Source organism: Pleurodeles waltl, chromosome 9 (genome assembly GCF_031143425.1).
Source record: "Pleurodeles waltl isolate 20211129_DDA chromosome 9, aPleWal1.hap1.20221129, whole genome shotgun sequence".
Classification (NCBI taxonomy): Eukaryota; Metazoa; Chordata; class Amphibia; order Caudata; family Salamandridae; genus Pleurodeles; species Pleurodeles waltl.
In genome coordinates, this window is record NC_090448.1 from 337,319,428 (window position 1) to 337,342,095 (window position 22,668).

Below are 22,668 nucleotides of genomic sequence, written 5' to 3' on the forward strand. Positions count from 1 at the left end.
ACAAAGTAACAAGTCTCATCAGTGGCGGAAAGCAAATATAAGTCATTAAGAGCATTGCTCTGACTGCCTGTGTCCATCCCACATTAATATATTTTTGTGCATAAATGTATCCATAGGTGAGGCACGGCTACACTGCTGTTCTAACTCAAGGTAGATTCATTATAACAATGCGCATTTGCACTCAAGTGAAGCCAAACACCTCCACATCACAGAAGATCTCTATCATCTGCAGAGTTCCCATGGTTCCATAATCACTCCTGTTATCGTCTAACTATACATGTAGCTCCTTAGTGCTCTACGTACAGATAACGCAATTAAGATTCACCAGTATACTGATGATAAACAACTCTACCTGAAAGTCTCCTTAGCTTCAGACATCAAATGCCTCAAACACTGCTTGCACATTATCGAGACCAAAATGCATCCAACCAAGACAGAATGTATGTTATTTGCCAAGAAGAAGCAAACAAGAAATAGTACAAACCTGGCTCAATTGCATGAACCTCGACGGCTCCGAACTTCAACATTCACTGAATGCCAAATCACTTGGAATCACACTGGACAGCAGTTTCACTATAAAAGAACATGTTGTCAAAAAGACAAAGATGGACAGGTAGCAGCTCTCTCGACCAAAGAAAGTGAAAATGTTTCTTCCAGAAAGATGCTTCAGAGCTCCTGTTCATGCCTGGTACTCACGCATCTCGATAGTGGCAACACCCTCCTACTTGGCCTCCCAGAATCCACACTGGCACCACTTAAGGGCATCCCACATGCCACAGCACATCTCACCCAGATCTGAATAAACATAATCACATCACTTCCATCCTGATTGAACTCAACTGACTTGCCATGCCAGCACCATCTTCCAAACCAGCTGCATACGACCCAGATGCACTAACAGTCTTGGGTGGGAAACCTATGATGAAGCATGTCACTAATTAGTATTAGTGGGTGAGGGTTCTTTTAAAAACCTAAAACGTTTTCCTACTCATGTGAGGGGCATCTGATGATGTTTTGAATATTGGTAGCGAACTCGCTTTTATTGATTGTTGTAATATATAATAGGTCACCAAACTTGTATGGGTTTCAGATAGATGAAACAGGAGCCCCAAATAATCTGGATCTTCGATACTGTCTGACACCAAATCCTCTGAACACGCCTCTTCGTCGCAGGAATACGACACAAGGTCCGGGACTGGCTCGCCTCCTTCCTCGCCGAAAGAACGCAGAAAGTTTGCCTCTCTCCCTTCCAGTCCCCAGCAACCAAAATCATCTGCTGGATCGCCCAAGGGTCCTCCCTCAGCCCTACCCTCTTCAACATTTACATGGCCCCACTCGCCAACATCTTCCGCCCCCACGGAATCACCATCATATCCTACGCAGACAACACCCAGCTCATCATCTCCCTCACCAGGAACCCCACCACCGTCAAGACAAACCTCCATGCTGGACTCCTCGCCACCGCCAAATGGATGACAGCAAGCCACCTCAAACTGAACTCCAACAAAACCGAAATCATTATCTTTGGCCCCAACAGGACAGTATGGGACGACTCCTGGTGGCCCATTGCCCTAGGACAACCCCCAACACTCTCCAACCACGCACGCAATCTTGGCATCATCTTAGACTCCTCTCTCTCCTTGCCCCAGCAAATCAACGCTATAACTTCCTCCTGTTTCAACACCCTCCGCATGCTGCGTAAGACCTTCAAATGGATCCCCATAGAAACCAGGAAAACCGTCACCCATGCACTCATCAGCAGCAGACTAGACTACGGAAACGCCCTCTATGCTGGTATCACAATCAAGCTCCAACAAAAACTCCAACGCAGCCACACGGCTCATCCTGAACCTCCCACGCAACAAACACATCTCCACCCACCTCAGACTCCTTCACTGGCTACAAAAGGATCACTTTCAAGATCCTCATCCACGCCCACAAATCCCTCCACAACACTGGACCAGTCTGAACTGAGTCAACTTCCACACACCCACTCATCTCCTCCGATAGGTTGACCTCGCTCTGTCACGCCGCGGCGCGGCATTTGTTAAATACCGCGGCCTGTGTTCAAGCCGCAGGAAAAGCTGCGGCTTGCAGGCAGGCTGCGGGAGAAGCCGCGAGCCTGGGCAGGGGTCGCGGCACTCGCCGCGCCCCCTTCTTTCGTTTTTGCCGCAAGGGCAGACGCGGCGGGACTTGAGACCCCGAGTGGGTTTCAGGTCGACCGCGCATAGCGCATTTAGTGCGCTTTACATTTCTGAATAAACTTCTGCTTCACCACTTACCAGTATTTACAGGCAAAAGCTGAATACCTGCACATGGTGGCGTTTTTATGCCTGCCTTTTCCCTTTCCCAGCATGCTGCCCACTTCCTCTCTTCCCAGCATGCATTGTTTCTCTCTGTTTGGACGCATGTGCTTTATTCAGTATTGTACTCTTTTCCCCAATCCAAGATGGTGGTGTTTCTACTTCCTGTTTCCTACTTCCTGTCTAGGGGTATATAAGGGGAATTCAGCTGCTTGTTCATTGCATTGCAACACTCCTTTGGTGGTAGTCACGCTCCGGCTGGTTTCTTCTTGTGAATCCAGTATTTCCTGACCTGTCTGCATCTCCAGTCTTCCTGTACCCTTGGATCTTCAGTTCTAACGCCTTGGTGTCCTCCTTCAGTTTCAGGGAATTCCTGTTGGAGGTTTTTTACCCTATTGGGGTTTTTCCTCTGGGACTCCTTTTGGACGGCACGGACTGTAGTGGCTTGCTATTGTCAAACAGCACCATGGCTACCGGAATGGGTCGCCCCTATCTCGGCCAGAGCAGAACCTGCCGGAACCGGGGTCGTTCCCCACCCTCATCAACTTCGACGGTAAGCCCAGTGAAAACCGTGACACGCTCTCGCCACAGTCCCCTGCATCCTTCGCACCACCTCCGGAGGTAGATCCTTCTCCTACCTTGCCTCCAAGACCTGGAACTTCCTCCCCACCAACCTACGCAAGACCCAGGACCTCCTGACCTTCAGAAAACACCTCAAGACATGGCTTTTTGAACAGTAAATCAGCACCCCCTCCATTTTTCTCCTCCCCCCTGCCCCCAACAGTGCCTTGAGACCCTACCGGGTGAGTAGCGCTCTTAATAAATTTGTTGATTGATTGATTGATATGGATCAGGCAGTGGTAGAAAGAGCATATCTCATGAGAGAAATGGGCACTTGAACACGGGAATGACTATATTACTATATCCACCAACATTTGTGTTCTAGAATGATACAGCTTTCAAATCTAGTCTATTAAAATAACTTCATGGTAATTTTAAACTAGGAATGAAAACAGGCCCAGAATATTAATGGTGGAGCAACATCTGTTTGTTAATCTTGAATATATACATTCAAAATGGATGAAGACAAGATAACAATACAAAATGATTTTCTATTGCCAGAAACTAATTAGCTACATTGTGTGTGGCATTATGCAAAAAATAAGAAAGAAGCCACTGGGGCATTGTCACACATCAAGTAAGTGATTATATCTCAACCATCCCAATTGGACCTCTCTTCTACATAAAAAAATCTTTTGGAAGCAAGGAAATCAGTCAAACATCCTTTAGTAATGGGCAGAAAACTTGGGGACATCTGTTGACAACGAAGACTGGAAGACAAATTGGGTAGATATGTACAATGTTCAGAAGAGGTAAAATAAAAAGTGAAGAAATTAATTATCTATATTAGTGCCATGTCATATACCATCTCCCCAATCCACTGACAGAATGCTGGATACGTTGTAACAGGAATGTTGACTATGTATATATGTGGACCATGCTCTAATAGCCGGATCTTCTGCAAAGAGTTGCTCAATGCAATGAAAACAATACTGGTTAACTTGATGCCTGAAACCTGGGGTGTTTCGTGTTTGGGGCACGTGATCGGGCTTTCAAACATATGAATACAGCACACAATACCTTATCGGACACCTTATTACAATGAGCAAGGAGGTAACTACTGCACTGTAATGAAGTCAGATGTGCCACCATATTACAGGTACACCTGATACTGTCGGATCTAATGATGATGAAACAGTTTTCTTAGTTGCTGTTTCAGAAACAGCATGAATTTCTTTCTATAAAGCAATCGCAACCAGTAACAGATTATATGACTATGGAGGTACTTCTTTGTCATGTTCCATTAGGCTAAGAGCTGCGATTGAGTACTATTAAATTAGTTGGTATAAAAAGTCAGACCGAGAGCTCAAAATATACTTTATAAATGGACACGACAGCAGAGTGAGGGCTGCATCCATCCCCCCTATAAAGCACAGTGAAGGAGTTCAGAATTAGGATGAGAGAGCAGTAGACTTATATTTACATTTTTGTACCTTTCATATGACCGTTTTGACGTTATTGAAATGTAAAAATATGTTTTATTTTAAAAAGAAGTGTTCTGTCAACATTTCACTGAAATGCAGGCTATTTTGATGAGTAATGGATACCAGACGATGAACTGGCAAATCCAGTGCAAAAATGCACTTGGATTTGTATCTCAAAGGCAGAAGACAGCAGTGAGTGCAGTAAGATCTGGCACATATTGCCAAGCAATGGACATCCATTTGGGCACAGGAATTAAGCCTGCAGTGCACAATGGGTTCACATGCTCCTGTTCAGGAAGAATAAATTACTTACCTTCGATATCTATCTATCTGGTGGGAATACCTTATCTAACCACAAATTCCTCACCTTTTGAATATTCCCCAGACGTCATGAAATCGTGAAATGTTTAGAGCAAGTCATTGTTCCACTCTGGAAGTAACAGATATGCCTATAAGTACCACGATGTTTGCTGGAAGCAGTTGCTTTCTAGGCTGTCCCTGCATTATGATGCAGAGCTCATAGGCAGATTGATATGATTAGTGTGCAGATCCCCAGTTTGGGACCGTGCTATATGAAAAAGAGTCCAGTTCACAGAATCGTGAGGTGGGAGGGCCTGTGAGGAATCTCTGGTTACAGAGATTATACACAAGAAAGATCATGACTGAAGGTGAGCAACTTGTTCTTCTGATGGATACTTCTAACTGCACATTCCTTAAACTTGTGAGTAGATACAACAGACACATCTCCCAAGGAGGGAGGTCTGTGAAATGGCTCACACAACAAAATCCTGCAGGATAGAGTGGACAAAATCATCCTCTTGACGGGCCTGACTATTGAGGGAGTAGTGTTTTGTGAACATGTGTACAGATGCCCATGAAGCCACCTGACAAATGTCCTTCTTCGCCTGTGCGTAGCATATCTTTATGCAGAGAACAATCCATTGAGAGATGGTTAGTTTTTTCACTGCTTTGCCCTTCTTTGCTCCATAAATCCCTACAAAGAGTGGATGGCCCACTCAATATTTCTTGATATGTTCAACAGAGAAACTTAATGCTCCTTCAGGGTTCAAACAATGATGTTTCATTTCCTCCTTTGAGGGATGAGGTGAAGAAAAAATACCAGAAGGGTGATAGCCAGCCTGACATGAAAAGGAGTAACCACTTTCAGTAGAAATGAAGCTTGGGTTCTCAAAACCAACTTACCTCAGAAGTAGTCGGTATAAGGTAGATTGACAGAAAGAGCCTAAGGCTCACTGACACATCTGGCTGAAGTTATGGCAATGAGAAAAACTGTCCTTAAAGTCAAAAGTCTCAACAGACAACTGTGCAGTGCCTCAAGAGGGGTGCACATGAAGAAAGTAAGCACTACGTTCAAGTCCCACTGAGGCATCACAAAGGGTTTTGGTGGAAACAAAAGTTGCAGGCTTTACAAAAACCTCATTACAACGAGTGATTTGAATAACGAAGGCTGAGCTGGCAAATAATAAAACTTCAGACAACGTTTCACGTAATGGGTCTATTTGTTAGGTGCCACACCAATCCATAATTTTTTTCCAAAACTGCCTAATTTGTGAAGGGACGCCTCACTGGCAAGATGACATCAATGACCTTAGGACGCTGGTCGAAAGAGGTCAACTGTTGCTGCTCAATCAAACATGGAGATGTAAATTGTGCAAGCCCGGACGCAACACCCTACCTTGCTGCTGCAACAGAAGATCCTCAGAAGCAGCAGCTTGATCGGAGGACAGATTCTCTTGCTCAGGAGTACCAGGTACCACACTCTCCTAGCCCCATCCAGTGCCACTAGGTTACCTTGCGCCCTGCCAGGAGTGGCGGGAAGGCATATAGGAATTGCAAGCTCCAGTTTAGACAGAAAGCAACTCTAAAACAGAGATGCTTTGGAATCTCCAGCACACAAAAGTGCAGACATTACTTGTACTCAGTGGTGGCAAAAAGATAAGAGTGTGGAACCTCCCTATTACTGGAAGACACCTTGTGCCACCTCTGGGGAAGCTTCTATTCATGATCTGCTAGGATCCTTTGACTGACTTTGTCCATCCTTGTGTTTAAAGATTCCTCCAGGTAATTAGCGATCAGAGAAATCCCTTGGTGGTCTAAACACTTCCAGTTGTGCATAGTCTCCTGACACAGAGCTTTTACCTGCCTTCTTTATCTTGCTATTTTCAGTGTTTCATTTGGGAGCCAATTTGCTTTCGGCTTGCAGAATATTTTTCTTGGCTTCTTACAGTACTATATCACAAGTCTCTTCCTAGAGTCCATCAGGTTCTCCTTCGTTTAGGTTGAGGGTGTTGAAAAGCTTTTCCATGGCCATGGAATACACTTTGGGTATGTTATCCAGGGCGTAGCTCCATGGTGCTCGGGCCTTCTTGGTTTTCTTAAGTTTTATCTTGAGCTTGGCAAGTGCAAACACAAAAGGTTATAGCGGGCGCCCCTGCTGAATGCATTGCTGTATACCAAAAAGGTGCGAGACAAATGTACAGAGTGTGGAGGTCACTCAAACACGGAAGGGTCTTTAACCTGACTATGGCTTTAAATCAACCTGAACACTGTTATCCTTGGGGCCAGAGGCACTTGCACTTGATTGATTTATAACCCCAATCACTGCTACATTACTTGTTTTTAGTCGTTTGGACACAATATAATTTGTTGTTAGTGCATAGGACCACGGGCACTCTTTATTGTGCTAGGTCCCCACATTGTTTAAAATAAATATTAGTTAATTGTACGCATGTTTATGGGAAGTACTTATCTTTTCAACACCGTATGACAATCTTTAAAAAAATAACTCTTTGAGACCCTGTTCACCAATGTCTATTTCTGTTAAAAAGAATTGAAAAAATGTATTTCAATTTCTATATACACCGCAGAGGAAGATGGAAAGACCTAATCAATAACCACCTCTGTGTAGCTGACTCAACCAAAATCCCATATTCCCTAAAACTCACCAACACAGTGTCAGTGTTTACCCATGCTGTACAGAAGTGTGGGTGCTATTGCTTAAAGATTTTATAAAAAGTGCTATGATGCTGGCCGCATCCTAGCATTGTTCATATTGCTGGTGGGAGTGAGAGTGGGGTGGGAGGCAACACAGAGGCTAGATGTGAGACAACACTGACAACAGAGGGTGTGGGTGAAAAAAGCACTATGATGCGGCCAGCTGTGTCCGTGTCATAGGTCTTTTTTTTGTTATGGCAGGTGGGGGCAAGCAGCAACATGGACAAGAGAGAGATGGTGCAGGTTGGGGTCAAGCAGCAACATGGATGACAGAGAGAAGACAGAGGCAAGCTGCAGCACAGATGGATGAAGGGAGCAAGCGACAACACATACAAGGCCGGGAGACAGGAAGGGAGAGTGAAGGGCAAGCAACATGGATGAGGGAGGGTGGGGACAAGTAACATGGACCAGGAAAGCAGGATGGAATCGGGGCAAGCAACACAGATGGAGGGCAGTAGGAACACATAGGGGGGAGAAGTGCATGAGGGAGCATGCTGAAAAAGACGCTCTCGGGTAGAGTGCTTACACCCTAAGAAAAAAGTAGTGGCTAAAAAAATGAGCAGTGAAAGGACAAAAATAATGAGTCCATGCTCCAGGGAAGGCACAGACACATGAAGAGGATGGAAGCATATGGCAGTTGACTAATGAAATGCAAGCAAATGAGAGTGACAATGAAGAAAAAGCAATAGTAAGCAATGGGCGGCCTTTAAGCCCACTGTTTAAAAACAAAAAGATCTCAAAGAAACAGCCCATGCGCTGTCTAGGCAAAGCCTAAAAATGTCAACATCATTATCCAGACCTCGGATCACAACCTTAAAATCTTTGACCTACACTTCTTCACCCTGCAGAATCACTTAAATAACACCCCCACCTCTCTTCCCAAGCTACACCTAGGTGTGGTGCTCCGCTAGGCACATGGAAAGATGGCCAAATTCCACATATTATACCACCCACCAGCTGCAAAACATAATTCTTAACCAAACACAGGATGGATCTCATTAACCAAGAGTCTCTCTTGCCCTCCAACAACATCTTCGTCCAGGACTCCAGTCACACTGGAATGACATGAGCAACACCCAAACTGCTCATTTCAAGGAATTTCTGAGCATTAATACTCTGACCCAATTCTCACAATTAGGGCACTAACCTTGATCTTCTCATACACAAGGAACAGCTGATGGCCATGAACTTCATAGTACCTGCCAAGTTGTCTGACCACATGATTCCTTTCCATATCATATCTGAAAAACTATCAGTCAGAGGTCAAACATACAAGACAAAACGCTGGACCACAGACATCAAACAAATCAACCGATCTGAACTCTCTGCAAAAAACAACTCACACCTTTGACCACTGATTACTCCATATACAACATTGATGACCTAACCTTCCACTACAATACAATAATTTTGGATATACTCCAGGAAGCAGCACCTATGTAACTCAAGAGGAAAAGTACCAATCTCACTTGCTCATGGTCCAACAAGGATATAAATGAAGAGAGGAGACAGCTCGGAATGGCAGAAATAACATGGAAACAAGCTCCTCAATATAATCGGGCAACAGATCTCAAACAAAAACGGAAGCAGACTACACAAGATGAATCCGCTAAAGTTTACACAAATCAGATCAAGAAGATAGAAATCTCTCTGTCTAATGTGCCCATGGGTGACCCTCCTCACCAGGCCTTACCCTCAAACGCCAGTCCTGGCACCAGTGTTAGCATTCTAGTTGTCCTAATACAGATACCACTGAAAAGCAAAAATAATGCCTCTTGAAACAACGTCAGGGCTCTAAAAGAAGACAAAACCATCAGAATTGTAACCCACACAAACCCTGCCACACACATCATGGACTCCATAATTGACACTTTAATCAAGAGTTCTAGATATCTTATCAGTCCCCTGTGGACAATAAAGTCAATGCATCCCTATTACATCATAAGGGGCAGTTCAAGACTGCCTGGAAACAGAACAAGTTACGCCTCTACTCAAGAAACCCTGAGCTGACTCACAAGATATGAACAATTTCCACCCTGTGACCAACTTCCTGTTCATGCCCCGTCTTCGAAAAATGTGTGCTATCAGAACTCAACCATCATATCATGATCTACAACCTCATAGGTAACTACCAGTCATGCTTCAGAGGTTGCTACACTATCAAGACGGCAATCCTCAACATCATGGATAATGCCCTCACAATTTTGGATTAAGGTGAATCCTGTCTGATCATACCGCTTGACCCTTCCTCCGTTTTAAAGGACTTCTTCCTAATCCAGTCCCTGCCAAACAAGGGGTTCCTCAGGACTCCACTATATTGCTGAAGTTTTTCAATATCTATTTGGAATCTATAACCACAATCTCCCATTAGGCCACTATTGCATGTCATCTTTACTTGGCTGTCAACCAATCATCTAAAACTCTACCCAGTGACGATGGACTTCCTTCTCCGCTCTCCCCTTCACAAGTTCCCTCTAATAAACAATTGGCTAAACTAACTACATGCTCTAGATTGCAGTTCAAAAATCATTGACTGCACCAAATCTCTCAAAATGTTTCTAAACACCTGAATATGACTGTCCAAATGAACTCCATCACTAAGGGTGCTTTGAATCAACTTGCATTCCTCTTCCCAACTTCCAAAATGAGGTACATTAACTTGTAATCTCTTTGCTAAACTATGGAAATGCGGTGCTAAGCGGCACACCATTTTTCACCCAGCTACACTAAAAACCACATTCAATGCAACTGCAGGCTAATAGTGGGAGAGAATAGTTTTGAACATAGCACATCCTCACTGATCACACTCAAGTGGCTTCCTATCAAAGCATGCTCTACATCCTAAAGACAGCATGGATCGGACACAAAGTGCTATGCCATGCTACTCCGAAATACTCGACCCAGAACTCACCACCTCAGAAGGCTGCCACACACTGAGAAGCTGAAACATTTTACTCCTAGAGCCGCCCAGATTCTAGAAAAAGAGATCCTATTCTAGCTCCTTCTGGTAGTGTACCCAGGATATGAAACTCTCTACCACTGGATATAAGCACAAGTATTTTCAAGAAGAGTGTGACATCTCTATTGGTCAAAAGATACTTAATGCAACGGCTGATTTGATTTTATAAAGAGAACAGCTATGGACTACTATAGTAATTCTGACTCTGCTACAACAGTTCTAAACATACTACTTTAACCTGTTGTCAGATGTTGTTTCCCAAGTTTTTACCCTGTGCAGTACTCTGATACCTTTGGATCATGTTTGCACTTTATAAAACTCTCAATAAATAAATACTGTCTATAATTGTTTTGATTCTGGATGCAGGTGGGTCGAGAAGGATTACACTCATATGTATTTGGTAGTTAAAAAGCAATGACACCTCACGGATATGAGCACTAGACGTACTATGGGCCTAACTGGCCCGGCCAAGTCCGATATGTGAGTGCCTGACCTTGTTGGGCCATATCCGGTGCTGACACAACCATCATCATTGCAATTCTATGGAAATATCTGGTTTAACAGGGTTTAAATCAACAACTGCCTTTTTACAAATCTATGGTTAGTATTTAATAGTTAGAGTAGGATACAGATTTTAATCAATTTGTTACAAAATTAAATGGCTGCACTAAGACTCTGCGTACTGCACTCATTCATAATAAGTCAAAGTACCTGCTGCTAATATAAAAGAGAGCTAGTGCCTGTCGTAAATTTTTTACGAACCATCATTATATAATTCACTCAGAAAAACACCTTAAGTTTTGCATTCGCCATATCTCTAATACATTCAATTTCAACCTTATCTTTAGATGGGAATAAAATACAACTTTCATGTAGTGAATAATAGACGTGGCAAGCCACTATAGTCTTGAGTCAGATCCATGCTTCTGGCTCAGCTCGAGATATTTTGGGCCATTCGCGTCCAAAGCGAGCACAGCTTTCATGTCACATCTGCCTGTCACCCTCACTCTAATCTCATGCCCAAGAATTAAAGGCAAAGCATTAACCTTTGATGTAATACATGAGAAAGGATACCCATTTACAGGTTGACATTTACAGTGTGAGTCTAAATCCCGGCTTCTGTGCTTAACCAAAGCATGTGCACCTAGGCATGTCACCAAATCTTCATATTCTTGATTAGCACATATGAGAGCACCTTCAAACGGTTGTATGATGGAGCCACGCATGCGTTTAGCACGCATGCCTTTACAACGGGGGCAATACAACAAACGTGTTGTTACCACGTGTTCATTTACCACGCAAGTCATTACAATGACTTGCCTTAGGGAAGTGCTGGGCTTTGGAATAGTATAAGTTACTATTCCAACTCCAGTTTGCACAACAGTAGGGATAGTGTTGGACTTAAAATCCAACTCCAGTCCAACAACGCATTTCCTAAAGCAAGTCATTGTAACGACTTGCATGGTAAAGGAACACTTGGTAACAACGCGTTCTTGTATTGCCCATGTTGGAAAGGCACTACGTGGTTCCGGCTGCATGGTAAAGGCTGTTTTCCCCTTGAAACTCATGATTTTAAGATGTACACTGTTCAAAAGGTATTATTCTGTTTGATTTACTAGATCATAATGTTGACTCATGTATAATGAGAATCCAAGCTACGAATAGAGTTCACAACTGATTTACTTCTTAGTTCACAAATGGCATTGTCATCAATGTTGGCAGGGGATGTATAATGTATCTAAGTTCATTTAAAAAAATGTTCGATAAATGTCTCTGAATGCGTTTTTATAATCTTATGTACTAAGATAAAATGATTCAGCATGATAAAGATGTACACTTTTTTGAATCTTTATAATTTTTACATGTTTTTGAACGATTTACGTGCCAAAGTTTTCCAGAGTCGACTTGTGCACATGCCTTAAGAGCCGAAGAGCCGAGCCAGGCCTTTAGCCCTGCTGTCCCTGTTCGTTTGCTGGTTCCCCCACCTCTAGTACGTAATCATTTTAAAGACACACTCACTGTATACCATCCAATTGTGCAGCTTTATGCCTCAGGGTTATTCTTTTGTGCACCTACTTCGGCTACTCACTCCCATACCCTTGGTATTCAACTGCAAGGCTCAGCAGCCAGTCATTTCATGCAGGCGGCACAACAGTAGACTTCATTCAGCCTGACAGTACTGTGTTTTTGAGAACTCTGGATGGAAGGTGATGTTATAAGCAGCACTGCTCCAGTGTCTGGTTCAGTCTTCGGCATTCCTTGAGCAGATAGGGCACGCCTGGAAGAAATCGGATGCTAGTCACACTCTGGTAATGTCCGAGAATTAGTCCACATGTTAGTAACAGACCCCAACCCTAAGCGTGAGTCGGTCGCAGGCAGAAACGGGACTGCAGGACGAGCTAACAAAAAGTTTTGCTGCCCGTCATAAATACGGGGGTTGCAGGGATCATGCCAGGAGTCACAAGGCGAAGTTCAGGGGTCCCAGCTGTGACCTCTGCCAACTCCTAAATGATGTCAGTACAAGATGACACAATAGGACCATTTTACACATGCTGACTTTTATGTATTTTTATATTTCAGGTTTATTTTATAGCAGTTACATTGAAGCTGCTGTTGTCTTGAAAGTGCAGCTAGTGATGGGCAATTAATGTAATTACAATGTTTAGGTTTTGTTTACCTTTCATCAATAAATTGTTAATAAAACATCGCCCACGGGTGATGGCCTATGGATTGATACGATTATTTGGCTGTAGTATTTACAGCATAATTTATGGATTTACTGCATCTGACGAATAATTTGCCACATAATTTGCAGATTTCACCAGATATGTTACTAGCTCACATGGACGAAAATAATACTGCCAGAGAATGTGCCACGTAAGTTGCATTTCTTGGGGTATAACTTATGCAATTTGCTGCATAACTTTGTTCCTCTGTGCCACTTCATTCTAGTGGCTCTGACAAAGATAAAGCTCTGCAGAGTGGTTTAGGAGCTTTCATTATGATAATGAAACACATAGGCCCTCATTATAAGATTGGCGGCAAATGCCGCCTACTGCCACGGCGACGGCCAGCAACATATAGTTGCTGTGGCTACTGACCGTCCACCGAATTATGACAGAAGCTGGAATTCTGCCAGAAGGCTGGCGAAATTCCGGCTACGGTCTTGGCGGTACGGTGGTGCTGCTGCCAGCAGCAGCACCACAGCAGCAGAACGCCGCCGGCCGTATCCTGAGCCATGGTATGGCCTGGTGGTGTTTTGCTGCTGGACGCTGCTGCTGGCAGCAGCGCCGTGTCCCGTCTCCTGCCGGAGGACCCTCTGCAAGCAGGTAAGTCGGGTTCTCCAACAGGAGAGGGGGGTGGGGGGTGCTGTGTGCGTGTGTGGGGGTGTGTGTGACTGTGTTTGAATGCGTGCATAATGCGTGTGTGCATGAATGGGTGTGTGTGTGTACGTGCATGTTGTGTCGTGTGATTGCGTGTGTGCCTGGATGTATGTTCGTGAGTGTGTATGAATGTTTGCATGCGTGTGTGACTGTGGGAATGCGTGTGTGTATGGGTGTGTATGTATGTGCATGTGTGTGTGTATATGTCGGGGGTTGGGGGAGAGGAAGGGTGGAGGAGGACTTTGGGGATGGGAGGGGGGCAGGGGAGAGCCCTATCAGTGCCAGGGAAGGAATTCCCTGGCATAGTGCCTACCGCCATGGTTTTCGTGGCAGTACAGAAACCACGGAAACCATGGCAGTAGGCGGGGTCAAAATGCCATGGGTGGCCTAGTGACGGCCGCTGGACTGGAGACTGTAGTCTCTAGCCCGGCGATTGTTACCGCCATGGCCGTCGGAGTGTTAACTTGGCGGTTTGGCTTTGTGCAGTGCCACAGCTACCCGGGACTGGGCTAAGGTTTAAATTAAGGTAATGTAACTGGATCTCATACAGAATAGTGACATTATTACATTGTGATATCTCACAACCACCCCAACTAGTAATACACTTTCTCACATTAGACAAGTATGATTGGCTACAGAAGGTCTCTGTAGTCTTTGCCATTTTGGAAATAACAAACTGATTTTAAAATGCGACTTTCGTGCAGAGGAAAAAAATTCCAAAGGAAAGCCATTATTACTAGTGTCTGACTCAGAGTAGACGGTGGACCCAAAGGCAGTGAATCCTCAAATAATATATTGTGAAAAAAACATAGAAAACAGCAAATGATTTGTGACTCAAAACACAATTGCGTCCTTAACAGCTTCCATCTTGTGTAAAAATCACAGATCGGATTCAATTTTTGACCTTTACAAATGGTTTAAACGGACAGCGAGAGTGAGAGATAAAAATATATAGAGAAACGTTGCCAGGGTGCGAGCCAAAGACTCTGAGCAGTGGGGATTGTGCGCTTGCTTTGGGTTGGGTGCAGTCGAGGCAGCCGGTAGAGGGACGGACTCCAAAGGCCATGCACTCTAGGGGTTGGTACTGAAGTGTACTTTAAAAAACACAGAAAAAAAACAGTTAAAAACTGAATTACGGTTCCTGCTCAAACAAGCAAGAACCACTGACATCCATTTAGTTATGTTATGCAACACGCACAGTACAAGCCGCATCACCTGCATTGCTCAAAAGACTTATTTGAAAATGGGACTGGAAGAAAATACCGTCAAGGAAGAATTAAACATGGCAGACAACTTGTATAAAATTTGTGTTGTGAATATACAAAATTACTGGTTATCACTACAATAAAGTCCAAGTGGTAACCCAACTTTTGAAGGCACTGTATGCTGATGATTGAGAGAAGCAATCTACAGTGATAAATTTGTTACCGACTTATGCCTCGCCAGTCCTTAAAGGGCTCAACTACTTACCTCACTAATGTCTGGAGTTTTCCCTAAAACGTTATACATGTCATATTAACCTCTTATTGGACGAAATCGACATCTGACTAGCTAAAAGCTGGTTATTTCGGCTCTAAAATCTGTCATTTAATCTGCGGCCTAAAGCAAGATTAAATGGCACTGTTTACACCTATCCTGTAGCATATACAATACTGTCTATTACATGTATGCTGACAACATTAGAAACTACTTGAGAATGGATAACAATTAAAGACCGGCTCTCCAACAAGCAAGGATGAATAGTTCACAGCCACCTCTGTACACATGGAGGTAAAGCAGACACCCTATTGTTCAACCCCTGGGGTGAGTTTCCTGGTTCCATGCATAGGAATGACACAAAAGAAAAAAGTTCGCTCACAGTCAAACACATCGGCACTCGTGCAATTATACATGTAACAGGGTCAGTCTGCAAGGCGGTAACAAAATCACCCTAAAACGGGACAAACGTAAAACATTTACCAATAATTACAAAGGATTTTTGAGAAGCAAGCCCATGAATTAATTAAAGTGCTGGGCATGAGGTGGTTGTGGTTAAAAGCCCACAAGACTTACATTAGTTCAAAGCGCTTGCCCTCTCGACCTGAAAAGGAATGAGATTTCCTAAGGCCTATACAGTTACATATGTCTATGCGTGCAATTAATACAATGTTAACGTTTTCAAGTGAGTATACTCCTTTATTTTATGCGCTCACTTACTGCACTAAAACCATACTACATTGAACTGTGAGGCAGTAAAGTTAATGCACAGAACTACTGATTACAAACTCACTGAGAAACAATACATTTGGATACATACCCATAAAAAATAAAAACAATATAAACATAGGCAAATGAGGAAGAAATGTTAACAAATAACATGAAACCTGCAACACTAATTATCATTTACTACACAAGTGGATATTGTGACTCGTAATGAGCCCTTCTGGCTCCACCGTCTCGGAGGAATGCTTTGTCTATTACAGACCCACACTCAAATCTCTCTAGTTCTTGCTGTAGCCCTCTCAGTGCAATGGCTTCTACGGTGGCCCCTCTTTAAAAACAGTAACCAAACTGCAAAGAGTGCAACTCATTCTCGGACTCAGGCGATCTGATCACACCAAATCATCTTTGAGGTCCTTACACTGTCTGCCAATCAAACAAAATTTAAAAATCAAATCTGTCTGCCTGGTCCCCCAGGCTTTGCATGGTATTTCCCCGGATGCCTATCCACCTCTAGGCCAGAATTCCAAGTATGTCATCCCAATTTGTTGTTGAGATACAAATAGTCTGGGAGAAGTTCTCTACAGAGGCAAGGTTTCTCCCTCAGAACTTAAGGTGGAGTTCAGAAAATTCCAGAAATACCTGAAATCCCACCACTTTCATCAAGATTTTTGTACAGAATTACTAAAATGGCTTCATAGGTAGGCTGCTTGCACTCTGCTGCACCGTACTCCTTAACAAGTGCTACTAAGTATCCTCCAATCACCCTAGTGCTTTACAAAAACAATTATTAAAATGAAATAAAAGTGATGGAAATTTAAAATGTACCAAAGGAACCAACAAGACCAAAGTGCTGAGGAAGAACACAGGAGTCACATTTGTAAGAAGGCAAACAGTGGAAGAAATGGACGGATTCGATGCTCTGGCAATCCTTACGTGTTACCAAATTCTTATTTCTAGGAACTCATTTTATTCTGTTGTTATTCACAACTGGTTGTCTTAAAATGAGGAGATGGATTTTCATGTATGTAAGTATAGTTTTTACACTAATGCCAAATGTCAGTGGACACTTTGAATGATTTATAAGTATACAAATGTATTCATTCTTCATCCAGTGTATATTTTTCAGGCCCTTAGTAACCATATCACCTTTGCTTAGGTACTTAATTAGAAGCAATTAGAATGAATGTAAGCAGTAGTTACCTCGGTAAGATGAGGATTGGGGTTGAATCCACACTGATTGCACACCTCCTTCTGACACTGGGTACATCTGTTGAAGTTTGGCTGGTTCGGCGAGGAGGTGAGATCGGTTGTGTTGCATATCGGGCAGACTGTACTGCTGGGCAGAGGTGCAATCTGTGGAACGGAGTACGGAGAGGTGGGCGTTGTGCCTCTGTCAGGGGATGCAGAGGGGGAACGTCCTGATCTCTGTATCTTGTCGACATGAAGAGTTCTTCTAGGCCCATCTGCCTGTTGACTAGGTGGTGCATGGCTCTTCAACTCCTTTGTGCTTTCGTTGCTAGATGTAGATTGTTTGAAAGAATGGGGCACTGATCTTTGTCCAGCCAGGCGTTCTATGTGATCCAGTCGTCCAGGGGCACTGAAAAAACAGCATAAATTCAATATGAATTTAGCAAAGAGTACAATGTTACCTTCATTACTACAAGTTATGAATTCTCACACTAACAACCTATTTGTGCCAGTCCTGCCTAGTGGTGGCCCGAACTGCTTCTATAGTTGTGTTATACAGCTTTGGAAGACTGACAACAGGCACACATGTGTAGGTAATACACGGACACGTCCCTTCTCCCAAGCAGAGGCGCTCTCTTGCCCATTTGGTTCTATCAAGTCAGGGTTTTATTTTTGTCGATGTTGATAATGGAAGTCTGTGGGTTAACATTAACCAAGGCCTCATAAAGGTAACAATATCATACTTTACTAACTTGACTATCTTTTGTGTTCGGAATAGAACATTTAAGCATTTGTGCACACAATAACTGGACTTCAGTGTTTTTAACAAAACCATACATTTTCGAAAATACTCAAATTCTAAACTTAAGTACAGATCATGTTTACACCCTCTAGCCGCATGTATGAAAAAGATAAGAGTAAAACCTCTTTGTTCATCCACGTTTTTTTAAAGAAACACCGATCGTACATCCAATTCAGCAGTCTGAGTCACTCTGCAATGGGCACAGCTGTATGCTGGTCTGATTGCAATTTTGCTATGTCCAGCCTATATACGAGTTGTTCAACCAAATTATGAACTTTTTCACGACTTAAATGGCAATAGTAAAGAATTGTTACTAATAGATGTACGCAATTAGACATCTAAAAAAGGGAATCATTCATTTTATAATCTGTGATCTAATGATGAAGTCACAATGTCAAGAACTAATATGAAAAACATGCAGGAATATGCAGGAAATAATACGTATATATTACATGATCATAAAGATACGCAAAGCTCTCAGTCGTTGTGCTCTTACCATTAACTTAGAACAGTACAGTACAGTAAGCAGGAAAACAAATGTCTGTTTATCTGTCAAGGTTATAGTGACTTCTGTTCTGTGACCTTTATAGTTCCTGTTATCTACTGATTCCAGTGTTCTTCCCAGGACACTGGGACAGTAAGTAGCAGCAAGCAGAGCTTAGTAGAGGATTCCTACTCATGGAGGAACCCTGTTGTACAAGCTGACAGTGGAACCAACAGGCCAATAATGCATTATTTGCCAGTAGGAGGAAGGATGGTCTATCAACATTAGAAGGGGGAAATTCAAGGCAGAAGAGCGTATCAGGGAGGATCTTCAGTAGCTTTCTGTACCCTAATAATGTGAATGGTTTTAAGGGTCATGTCAGGCTACACTCTGCTAGATGAAACTGTGATACTGGTAGGAGTAACACAGGACTTTCTGGAGATTTGGAAAATTAGTCCATTGGAGATGGTGAACAGAAGTGATGTTTAGGCCAAACTGCTGGTTTTCCATCACGAGGTATAGGTATTGTGTTCCTTCGGAATAGACACATTAAAGTGAGCACCACATAGGCCTACTGCAGGCAGGCTGTCATTGTACAGGACTGCAAAAACATAGGTCAAAGACAGCATTATGAACTCTTGCCTAGGGAGGATCTGGGAGTGTTCATTAAGATTCAGAATGCACCCTTTTTGTTCCAATCAAGCCGTGGAAGTAATATATTTGCCTCCTTTTTGAAAGCAGAAGCTGCTCAGCCTTCAGAACAAGCCTAATGCCACTCATCTCATGTTTGAGACTGAGAGCAGTGGCACATAGCTCGACATAAGTCATTCCTCATTGTCCATGAAGAGACTGGTATTTTTTGTCATTTTACAGTACCAATGAAGTACTTCTTAGGCATTTGCTACCACGGAATAATATTACTAGGTTAGTTTGAAAAGTTTAACTAGAGGCATGTCCATCCCAAATGGTCCTTCTAATCTGTCCAGGATAGGACCTAGAGGGGCAGTTAGAAATTACTTCAACTGTACCAAAAGGGGAGTTTAGCCACAAAGGGCTGACGGGAGCTGTTTTGGCATACTGTGCACTCTGGGTTAGCAGGACGTGAGAAGAGCCAAGCCTGAGGGAGATGGTACAGTTTTCATTTATTTTAGCTTGCTAAGCAAGGCTTTCAGGAACAACCGTGAACTGACGATGAACATCAGCATATTGGTGATTTCTGAGACTGGATCTAATTAAAATGGATAACTCACGATTAAGCTGCTACTGGTCTGACAGGTTGAGTTCTTAGATCTGTTATGCCAGAGGCTTCCTTCTCAAATCTCTTTCTAAACTGGGCACAGCCAGATGAGAATTTTCTAGTGATGGAGTCCTGAGGAAACAGACAGTCGGTATTGGTAATGAGTATGAGCACTTGGAAGATAGGATAGGACTCTTTTGCATCCTCTTGAAACAGAGCTTCTTCTGACAGCCTTTTCTGCTCCAGTGTCCTGCAGCAGAGGAGGAGTCAGGGGTGGGATGGCTCATCAGGCTGGGACAGTTACAGAGGGTGCTCAAAGAACACAGTTGAACTACCCAGTGTCACTCGACCAGCTGACAGTAAAACCCATTGTATATCCCAAGATGCGAGGCGTGCTTGATATCACAGTGACAAGGGTCAGCAGTACTGTGTCCAAAAGAGACTAACTCAATCCCCAGGTGTAACTGCAGATTAGGTCCTTGACAATGACATGGTAGTACCTTGACAATGAGATGGGGAGGATTTCAAGTGGCCAGTGCATGGCAGCTTCTTGGCATCGCTTACCTGTCCTTGTCTGACACAGCATGTAAATAGGAAGAAAATGGTTGGGCAACCAGATTATTTCATTCTCCTTATAGTGAGCATCATCGATTATGTAGGGCCAATATGCGGTATGTTTCATCTGGGTTGTGGACTTAGATGTAATGCCTTATTGTCAAAAATAGTGCGTAATTCCACAATCGGTTTTCGACCCTTAAGACTCAACTTTTCACTTATTTTCCTAAAGAAAATGAGACACTCTAACATCCCTTTGAGAGAGAGCTGTCCACGTACTGCTTGATTCATGCTAGACTGTTCTGGAAGGACATCCTACCTATGGAAGGACAAACAGCACTGGCATACACCAATTGACTGTTCCTTACATAGATCGTTGAAGTAGTGCAAGTCAGTGCCTCAAGTAGCAAAGGAGAGGATAGGTTTAAAACCGGACTGTGCAGCATAAATTAAAGCAACTAAAGGAAATGGAGAGCAGATAGTGAGAAAAGAGTAAAATCAATTGGAGAAAATGCAGTCTGAGGACCATAGTAGGATGTTGTTGAGTACAGGGGAAGCAAGTTATGATCTACAATAATGGAAGAAAAAAAGAAAAAGACGAGGGACCAGGCAATCGCATAGGAAGAGGACGTGCCCCGGTATGATGTACAACCACGGGCTTTGGCACCAGAATATTGTAAGATTATTGTTCTGGAATAAATATCATGTCCTAACATTTTCTACAGATACATCAAAATGCTGGAGTTAATGACAAGAGAATCTACATCCAATAGTATGATATTTTTTAAAGGATATTTAAGACAAAATATTTTTTCAGAAGATTTGCATGAGTATAATATTCTGACATAAAACTGCGTGGTTCCAGAAGTTCAAAGCTCTATTAAAAAGCAAATGATGCAGCTTGCAGCACATCCCTTTAGTTGGAACTGACATCCACATGTTGAAAACAGAAGAGAGCTACCATGACATTGAAGTATATGAGTTATTTATGACATGTACAGTTTTCTATTTCAAAAGTATGTATCTCAGTATCCATCTTCAATATAGGCTGCATTCAAACAGACACCTTTTTACTATGTTCAAAACAATTCTGTCTATAAGAACATCACAGTGACATGGTAATCATATTCTCCCGCTCGGACAAGACCCCCAATACAAGAAACAAGTTTTGCCTGCATGACCAAAGCACTAATTGGATGAAAGCCAAATGTCTTGAACTCTCCATCAACAAGACAGAAGTAGTTGTCTTTGGCAAGAACACCCCACCGTGGGACTACAAATGGTGCCAGGCAAAGTCAGACCCACACCCAGCACACATTCTAGGATCCTTGGAATCATCATCAACAACAAACTGGACATGACCTCACAAGTCAACGTCATCATTACATCCAAATTCCACACCCTGAACATGCTGCCAAAGATTTTCAAATGGCTCCCAAGCAACACTAGTGCCCTAGTCACCAGCAAGTTGGCCTACAGGAACACCCTTTATGCCAAAATCATGAAGCAACTCACTAGAAAACTACAAACCATCCAGAACTCTGCATCCAGACTCCATCTCAACCTACCACACAAAACTCACATCACTCCATACCTCTGGGAGGTCCACTGATTCCCGAAACACAAACACACTCACTTCAAACTCCTCACACATACACATTCAAAGCACTACACAACTTAGGCCCCACTTACCTGAACAATTGCATCTTCTTACACCAGCCACCCAGACACCTCTGCTCCTCAGGGCTCCAACTAGAACACATTCTACACATTCACAGAACCAGATCAGGAGGACGAGCATTGTCTTACATTGCATGGAATAACCTCCACTCACTCCATGTTAGAGCCTCCTCCTATTTTCCTAAATTCGGCAAGATGCTGAAAACCTGGCTTGTCAATTAACCAATCTATCATAGGCAGGGCTAGGCACACACACAGTGCCTGGATATCTTTACGGGCGAGAGTGCGCTTTACAAATGAACATTACATAACGAACTTAAGTTATTTACGTCCAAGCCTCGGACTCAATTTATCACAGTGTCTTTCCAGAGAGATCTGTCAGTGGGTCACATGATTATGTCAGAACAGGATCATTTTTTTGCAGATACTTTTTTCAAATATACTTCACAAAATAGGATCATGGAATAATTACACTTAAATGATAGGTTCTAGGTCACCACGTAATTACTTTTCATAATGAATGTTTTCACTGTTACACATACTGTTGTATATTGGACTTTAAACAGCAAGGAACGACAAATATAGGAAATCTTGCCTACGACTATTACAAAGGCAGCACTTTCATGGTCTACCCGATTTGTTATTTTACGTAAAAAAGACGACAGGAAGGTAGAGTAGCTGAACATTACGTCATATAAACAGTAAAGAAAACGATCCCATCCCGTCCGGAAAAAAGCTGCCTATTTTGTAAAATATAAATCTTGAATCGGTAGTAAAGCCTCTAAGCAGCTACAGTGCTGGGTATTTTTAGACTG

General features: G+C 43.0%; 1 protein-coding gene across 1 annotated transcript in view; it reads right to left on the minus strand.

The window, feature by feature from the left end:
- Positions 1-22,668, minus strand: part of BSN (bassoon presynaptic cytomatrix protein) — a 984,265-nt gene that overhangs the window by 870,385 nt on the left and 91,212 nt on the right. Inside the window, exon 2 of the mRNA XM_069206880.1 lies at positions 17,108-17,504. Within this exon, the coding sequence (XP_069062981.1) occupies positions 17,108-17,504 (397 nt within the window). The remainder of the gene's footprint in view (positions 1-17,107; positions 17,505-22,668) is intronic.